Source organism: Pteropus vampyrus, unplaced genomic scaffold (assembly GCF_000151845.1).
Source record: "Pteropus vampyrus isolate Shadow unplaced genomic scaffold, Pvam_2.0 Scaffold77, whole genome shotgun sequence".
NCBI classification, from domain to species: Eukaryota; Metazoa; Chordata; class Mammalia; order Chiroptera; family Pteropodidae; genus Pteropus; species Pteropus vampyrus.
Genome location: NW_011888858.1, coordinates 6,430,302 through 6,439,169, shown reverse-complemented (window position 1 = coordinate 6,439,169; position 8,868 = coordinate 6,430,302). Strand labels below are relative to the sequence as shown.

At 40.1% G+C, this 8,868-nt stretch overlaps 1 protein-coding gene across 2 annotated transcripts in view; it reads left to right on the top strand.

The window, feature by feature from the left end:
- Positions 1 to 318: 318 nt before the first annotated feature.
- The window catches only part of SLAIN2 (SLAIN motif family member 2), a 71,850-nt gene continuing 63,300 nt past the window's right edge, over positions 319 to 8,868 (top strand). The window contains exon 1 of one of the 2 annotated variants that reach the window (XM_011362666.1): positions 319 to 1,090. In XM_011362666.1, coding sequence (XP_011360968.1) covers positions 702 to 1,090 — 389 coding nt within the window. In that variant the 5' untranslated portion in view covers positions 319 to 701. The remainder of the gene's footprint in view (positions 1,091 to 8,868) is intronic. The other variant, XM_011362665.2, reaches the window with a different exon arrangement.

Genomic DNA, 8,868 nt, shown 5'->3' with positions numbered 1-8,868 from the left:
CCTCCACGGGGCCCGGCTGAGCGTCTATCCGAGAACCAGCCGGAAGAAAATACCGGATTTGCCCGCTGGTCTCACACGCCGATGTTTAGGGGTGGAGAATACAGTACTCGCCCTTCGCCCAAAACCAATAGGCGGGGACGAGAGAGTCTCAGTTGGCGATATCAGCCCCACTCGGTCCAAGTTCACGCCTCTCTGCCGTCAGAGCGAGGTAACCTTCCCAACTCGTGCCCGGCTCGAGGCCAGAACCGCTCTTCCACTCCAGGAGGGCAGCGGCCCTCCTCCGCCGACAGTTCAGACACGCCCCTTCCGGGTGAAGCCCCGCCCCCGGCCCCGCCCCGCGGCGAGATCGGCGCCAGGTCCTCTCAGCGCCGGTCCGGGCTGCGTCCACCCTCGACGCTCTGAGGTCACCTACGGGGACGGTCGAGGGGGGCGGAGGGACGGAGGGAAGATGGCGGCTGAGGCCGGATATTGGCGCCGCCTCCCCCAATCCCGGAGCCGGCGCAGATGAGGCGGCTCGGCTGGGGCCAGCGGCGCTTCGGAACGCGAGCTGGAGGGACCCTGGCGGTGGGGCCTGGCCCTGCTCTATGCCGGCGCCTCAGCTAGAGTGAGCGCGGCAGCGGCGCGACGCCTCTCAGCTCCGGCTCTTTCCCTGTCGCTGTGAGTCTGATCGGGTGGCGAGCGGCAGAGGCGGCGGGGCCAGGATGGAGGACGTTAACTCCAACGTGAACGCGGACCAGGAGGTGCGGAAGCTGCAGGAGCTGGTGAAGAAGCTGGAGAAGCAGAATGAACAGCTGAGGAGCCGCTCGGGGGCCGTGCAGGGCGCCGGCTCCCTCGGGCCCGGCAGCCCGATTCGGGCTGGCGCGTCCACTCCCTCCTCCGGCTCGGCGTCCCCTCGGGGCTTCCCCTTGGGCCTCAACGCCAAGTCGGGCAGCGGCGCCGGGTCGGGCCCGAGGCGGACGAGTAGTGAGGAGTTGCGGGACGCCACCTCCTTGCTGGCAGCGGGCGAGGGCGGCTTGCTGGATGAGGTGGAGCCGCTGCGGCCCGAGGAGCTGGAGCGCCTGTCAGGCTGCGAGGAGGAGGAGGAGAGCTGGTGAGCGTGGGGCGCCCGGCTGGGGCTGGGCGGAGACGGGCCCGGGGGCGGAGAGCGTCTTCTGAGGGTCCCCCTGGTAGGACACCTCGCTTTGTGTAGCCGGATCCACTCTCTGATGGGGACTCGTGGTTTTCTTGCTTTGGCTGGGGAAAGGTCAGCTGGAGTTGGGAATTTGAAGCGTGCGAGAGGAAAGAGGTTTATAGCGAGTTCTTCTCTGGGTTGTGGACCCTTTGGGTTTTGGCCCCCATTGGGGTCTGTGAGTTGGCACAGCCTGGGAAAGGCTGATGGCTATGGAAGGAATCGGAGGTGGGAAACTGCTTTGTAGAAAGGGATCCTGCTTTGTGTGAAATGAAACACTGGCTTTGGGATGTTGGGGAGGGGTCTACTTGATGCGGTATCACCGGGCACAGACTATAGTGGTCTCAGTTCGTGCAGAGCTCAGGGTTTTGGACGAGTGGGAGATGGGTACATTTCTGACGGCGATAGGGATTCAGTACTCTCCTTTGGGTAGTGGGGCAAAGCTTGCTTTGTGTGGAGAGGGCAGAGGATGGTGCTTCTTTGTGTGGAGACGAGGGTGGAACAAGAGCCCTGGCTGTTTCCAAGAGCCCCATTTAAAAAAGCTAAGCCAAAGCTGTATTGTCATAAGCCACTTCTCGATAAAATTGTGACCCACACCTTAATATCACTTCCATAAATAGAAAGGACATGGGAGGCGGTCTCCCTTAAAGCTGTCTATGGGAAATTCTTCCTCTTAATTTCCTTCTTTATAAAGTTTTAATTTTTAGCAAAAAAATAAAATAAATAAAATTCTACTTTGTTGAAATTGAAACTTTTAAGTTAGTGAAATCGAAATCCTTCATGGACTCGATATTGCAGGGCTGCAACTTTACAGTGTCCCCAGGTACATAAGAACTTTGCCTGGATTCAGGCTTTGATTCTGCCACTTATTGTTGTGTGACCTTGGGCAAGTTGCTCTGAGCCTCATTTTCTTTATTTGGTGGAGAAAGTAACAGTTTTTAATCTATAGAGTTGTGAAGATTGAAGTAATCCGCGTATGCTTTTAGCACTAGGTCTGGCATGTAGTAAACTCTTCAAGACTACCTGCTGTTCCTCATAAGTTATTTAAATCAAATATTTAATGAGCTCTTAAAAGATCTTGTGGGAGATTCTAAAGATTCTTAAAAGTTGATCCCTGTTCATTAAGGCAGTTTCAAGCTTGCTGGGAGCCAAATTTTTTGCAGTTAAATAAGCTAGAACTAAAAAGTGAATTGCCAACAAGTGATAGGAACGAAAGGTACTGAGAGTGCTCAGAACTTGGGAAGAAAATAATAGTTTAAAGTAGTTGAGACAAACTTTCAGGAGAGGTGGCTTTGGGGAAAAGGAAGAGTGGGAAGAGAATGTTATGCTCTGACAACTGCTAGAGCAGAGTCAGATATTTGTAACTCCCGATTAGGAAGGTTTGAACTACAGAGATACTCTTGATTATAAGATGTCAAGTTTTTGTTTTATTGTCAAGTGGTACCAAATATTATTATAAATGACAATGATAGTGACAGTTTTTCATATTAGTGTGAAATCACGTCCTCCCAAAGGAATCTTGGGTGTGTATATGCTTAAAAAGAACCCAGAATCATCTAAATATCATCACATGTCCCTTCCAAGTGATGATAATGATGCTTTAATGAGAATTAGCTGCACTCATCAGCCCATTTTAGATTATGTATTATTAGAACACATTGATTCCACTTAGAGAAGCTGATTTAAGTCTTGCTGCTTTGGTTTCTGAGTATAGGATTTGTTGAAGTAAAGCAAGTCTTCTTAAATACTATGCCAGAGTTTTTGACCGGATGGTTCCTCCTTATTGCTTTGATCCTGGCTGCATGTCTTGATTTTGTAGGTGTTCTGTACTTTTATTGAAAAAAAAATTTGTGACTAAAAGTTCAATAAAATATATTTAAAGTGCTTTCGGATATGTAAGTTATAAGGGGTGGGTAATAGTGGCAGAGAAAGATTCAAAAAGTCAAAAGAGTTTTTCCTTAGCAAGCTAAAAGTCTGCTTTCTGTAACTTATACTCATTGTGCCTTCTTTTTCATCTAGAGGAATGTTTTTGTCCAAATGTGTACCACAGAATGCTAGTTCTGAATGCGTTGATAAATACGGTGTGAAAAAATAATGGTGGGTCTTTGGTCAAATATATATGGGAAAATGGAGGCTCAACAAATATAACAGATTTTTTAATGCCGGATTTTTTGATATGCTAATGTGTATTAAATATAGTAAATCTGTAAGTGTTCTGGTTTGTTTCCTAAACTTATCTGAGCTCCTAAGGAACTGGTATTTACAGAACCTATTGAGAAAACAGTGCTCTAGAGCAGTGGCTTTCATGGCCCCCTTTTTTGGGGGGCGGGGGGAGCAACGTCATGATACATTTTATATCATAGCCTAGTACGCACATGTATATGAATAATTGAAACAAAAGTTTCACTAAACCATAGTTACTTTTAGTACATGTGGTATGCTCTAATATTTTCTGTTCTGTTTCTTCAGGAAAAAATACTGGTTACAACCTACTAATTTGTGACCCATTAAAGGATTGTAACTCTCAGTTTGAAAAACACTGTTCTAGAACATCTAGGAAAAGTCCAGAGTAAGGAACTAACATCATTGTGTATCACAGTGTGTCAGGTTAGGCCAGGCAGCTTACAAACATTTTTGCACTTAATTGCATTTAGTTTTTATCCATTTATGAGGTAGGTATCATTATCTAGGTAAAGAAACTTAATCTCTCTAAGCATCAAATAACACAGTAAATGATGGAGTCAGGATTTAAGTCCAGTTCTTTGTGACATCAAAGCTTGTGCTGTTGCCACTATATTTTGCTTTTTCCAAGTATAATCCCATTTTCAAATGAATGGCCCCTTAAAATATTTGAAGACTGCTGTCATGATTCTCTAACTCCTTCTCCTTACCATACACTCAGCATTCTTGACTCTTTTTCAGAGTAAAACAATCCCAGTTTAATCATTCTTTAGATCATGTAATTCTCTGATCCTTCAACTGTGGTCATTTTATCTTAATGAATTCTAGTTGTTCATTGTCATTAAACATGGTATCCAGAACTGTACTCAGCATTTTAGATGATACTTGACCAGAGCATGTGATAGATATAATTGCTTGAGCTAAATGCTATTATTTTGAAATCAGATATTTCACTAACAGTTTTAACTTTTGTTATTTAAGCTTAACATGATCCAGTAGTATCAGTTACACTCTGTATCTTTAGTACCTAGTTGTTAAACTAAGTCTCCCTAACCCTGTTTTTGTGTAATGAATATTTTAGCTTATAATTAGGACTTTATATTTCATTTTGTTAGTCTTGATTTAGGAATATAATATCTATTCTTTTTTTTTTTTTTCATTTTCACGTTTGGTTGGCATACCTATTTGGTCTTTATTCAAGTTGTTATTTAAAATGTTAAAATGACAGAATAAAGGACTCTGAAATGTGCAGCTTGACTACATTCCTTCCAGATTAACATCAGTTCATTAATCAACACATATTTTGTTATTCAGTAACTATTAGTTCCACTTATTACTGTCAAGCCCATATGCCATTTTGTCTATATGGATAGTATAAAAGATTTTGTCAAGTGGCTTGCTGTAGAACCCTGTAGCGTTCATACCTGCAATAAAGTACACCTATCAAAATGAAGATTGCAGTTAATTTGGTAGGTAGGACTTCTTCATGGTGACTCCCTCTGGCTTTCTCCTTTTTTCTTTTTTTAGCTTTGCAAACATTTTGGTTAATCTAGTTTTGAATTTTAATAAGGAATAAGTTTGGTCTAGAATTTCTAGTCACTAATTTTTCTCTTTAGAAATTGTATTTCCAGATGACGGCCATGCCACCCTGAACAAGCCCGATCCTGTCTGATCTCGGAAGCTAAGCAGGATCAGGCCTGGATAGTACTTGGATGGGAGACCACCTAGAAAGACAAGATGCTGTAGGCATAAAAAATAAATAAATAAGAGATTGTAAGCTGACAAGATCCTTGCAATCTTGTGAGATCAAGGGTTGCCTCGCCTAAAAAAAGAAAAAGAAAAAGAAAATTTATATTTCCTCTTATCCAGGCTTTTGACCATGTCATGTTATCCAGATAGACACATTTAGGATCAACAATTCAGTGATAAAATTTCAATTATTTTCCATTATTTGGAGGGGTGAACCTAAACCCTGTCCAGAGTACATGCTGGCTTATTGTCTATCACCTTGCCTCATTTGAACTTGTTTCTTTTGAAGAATGTTTACTTGGCCTGCCCATTTGAACAAACTATTGACATAAGAACAAGCTAAAGAATATTTCTGCCTTCTCTTCGTCATCTAATATCATTGCATATTTTGCTCCAGTATTTTGGGCTATCCTTTTTTGTACTATTGCTCTCAGTGTAATTTTTTTTTCTCCTTAAGTTTTTATTTGTTGACATATAGTTCACATATACAATAAAACTCACCTTTTTAAAGTGTGTAATTCACTATTTTTAGTATAGTCACAAAGTTGTGCAACTGTTAACACTATCTAATTCCAGAATATTTTCATCCTTCCCACAAAAAACTCCAAGCTATTAATCAGTCACTTCCCATTTTCCCTGCACCCCAGCTCCACTTATCTACTCTCTGTGTCTCTGAAATTACCTACTCTGCTCATTTCATATAAATGAAATCATATAATATGTGGCTTTTTGTGTCTAGGTTCTTTCATTTAGTATATTTTCAAGATTCATTCATATCATAACACGTATTTTACTATCCCAGCAGCAATCTACGAGGGTTCCAATTCCTCCACATCCTTACCAACACTAGTTATTGTCTTTCTTTTTTGTTATATTGCCATCTGCACGGTTCTGTTTGCATTTTCCTAATTATATCAAGCATCTTTTCATGTGTTTATTGGCCATTTATTTATGTATCTTCTTTGAAGAGATGTCTGTTTAAACAATTTGCTCATTTTCTAATTGAGTTACCTGTCTTAATATTAAGTTGTAAGAGTTCTTTATGTATTTTGGATACTAATCCCTTGTGAGATGATTTGCAAATATTTTCTCCTATTTTTTGTTTTTTTCAATTTCTTGATGGAGTCCTTTGAAGCATAAAGCTTTTAATATCATGAAATCCAATTTATCTGTTTTTTCTTTTGTTACTTATGCTTTTGTTATCATGTGTAAGAAACCTCTGCCTAATCTAAGATCATGATATTTACTGCTGTGTTTTCTTTTAAGAAGTTTATAACTGTAGCTCTTACATTTAGATCTTCGATCCATTTTATCCAGGTAAAATATACATAACATTGAATTTACCGTGTTAACCATATTTTAAGTGTATAGTTCAGTGGCATTAAGTACATTCACATTGTTGTGCAGCCATCACCACAATTTATCTCCAGAACTTTTTTATCCTCCCAGACTGAAACTTCATATTATTAAACAGAACTCTACCCTGCCCCTCAAGCCCCAAACAACAACCATTCTACTTTCTGTATCGTATTTGACTATTCTAGGTAACTCATATGTGAAGGCATACAAAACTGGCTTATTTCATTTACCACAGTGTCTTCGTTTATGTTGCAGCATGTCTCAGAATACCCGTCCCTTTTTTTGGTGGCAAGGGGATTCTCTAAAGCTTTATTTAATCTCATAATTCTCAATAGACAAGAGAATATAGCTCTTGAGTTTTTCTCTTCCCAAACCTAAGCTTATATGATGCATATGATATTTATATTTAAATACAAAATTTATATACATTTTTTTGTGGCAAAACTTCATAAAATTCAGCCTTCTAAATACATAGTTCAGTATTGTCAACCACATGTACATTGTGCAAGAGATCCCCTGAACCCTCTCATCCTGCATGGCTAAAACACTGTACCTACAGAACAGCAACTCTTTACCTCCCCATCCCCACCCTCCTCCCCCAGCTCCTGGCAGTCGCTGTTCTGCTTTGTTTATGAGTTTGACTACTATAGGTATCTCGTAACTGGAATCGTGTATTTGTCTTTATGTGACTAGCTTATTTCACTTAACATAATGTCCTCAAGTTTCATCCATGTTGTAGCATATGGCACGGTTTCCTTTTTTAAGACAATATTCTCGTGTGTGTGTCTGTGACATTTCCTTTATCCATTCATTCATCGATGCACACTTCGATTGCTTCTGGCTCTTGGCTATTGTGAATAATGCCACTGTGAACATGGATGTACAAATATCTGTCCAAGTCCTTGCTCTCACTTCTTTTGGGTATGTACCCAGAAGTGGAATTGCTAGATCAAGTGGTAATTCTACATTTAATTTTTTGAGGAACCACCATGCTGTTTTCCATAGCAGTTACACCATTTTACATTTTGACCAGCATTAGCACAAGGGATCCAGTTTTTCTGCATCCTTGCCAACATTTGCTTTGATTCCTTTTGAGTTTTTACATAGCATGAGGTAGGGGTTCATATTCATTCTTTTTGCATGTGGCTATCCAGATGCAAAATGTCTGTGCCATTTGTTGAAAAAACTTTTCTGTCCCTATTAAATTGTCTAGAAATTCTTGTTGAAAATCAGTTGCACTTAAATGTATTTCTGGACTCTCAATTCCATTCCATTGATTTATGACTATTCTTATACCACTACACACTCATAATTACTGTAGCTTTTTAGTAAGTTTTATAATCGGAAAGTGTGAGTCCTCCAATTTTGTTCTTTTTCAAGATTGCTTTGGCTATTCAGAGTCCCTTGTATTTGCACATGAATTTTAGGATCAACCAATAAATTTCGGCCAAAAAGGCAGCTGGAATTTGGATAGTGCTTGTATTGAATCTGTAGATCAATTTGGGGATCTTAACTATTGGGGTCTTAACAATATTGATTCTTTCAATCCATGGGCACTGGTTATCTTTACATCCACTTAGGTCTTTTTTAATTTCTTTAAACTATGTTTTGTAATTTTCAGTGTAGAAGTCTTGTGTTTTTGTTCATTTTATTCGTGGTTATTATTTCTGATGCTATTATAAATGGAATTTTTTCATTTTCTTTATTTTTGATTGTTCATTGCTACCATATAGAAATACAGTTGACTTTTGTATTGATATTGTATCCTGTAACCTTGCCGAAGTCGTATATTAGCTGTAGTAGGTGTGTGTTTGTGTGTGTGTATGTAGATTCCTTAGGATTTTTTATCTATACAAACATGTCATCTGTTAATAAAAATAATATTACTTCTTTTCCAGTCTGGGTTGCCTTTTATCTTTTTTTAATCTTTTTGCTGAACTGTCCTAACATCCAGTATAATGTTAGATACAGGTGATGAGAATGGACATCCTTCATTGTGTTTCTTATTGCTTTTATTTTTACTATAGCTTACAATTATTTACTGTATTAACATATGGCAGATACTATGCTAAGCCCTTTATCGACAGTATTTTCATAGTAACTTAGTATGGTCAGACTATTATTGACCCCCATTTTAAAGATGAGGAAATTAAAGCTTAGGTTAAATAATTTGCTTATAGTCACCCAGGTATATGGCTGAGCTAGGATTGGAACCCAGTTAGACTATATTTAAAATTTTTCGACCCTTACCTAATTGTAAATATTTGTTAATGTTTATGTTATTCTTAATAGATGTATACCGTCATTAACCTTTGGCTGTTATATTCCCTCCCCTTCCCCCCTTCCCCCCCAGTACTGTCTTTATGTCATTTGTCTTTAACAATCTGAGCACTATGTACATTTTTATTGAT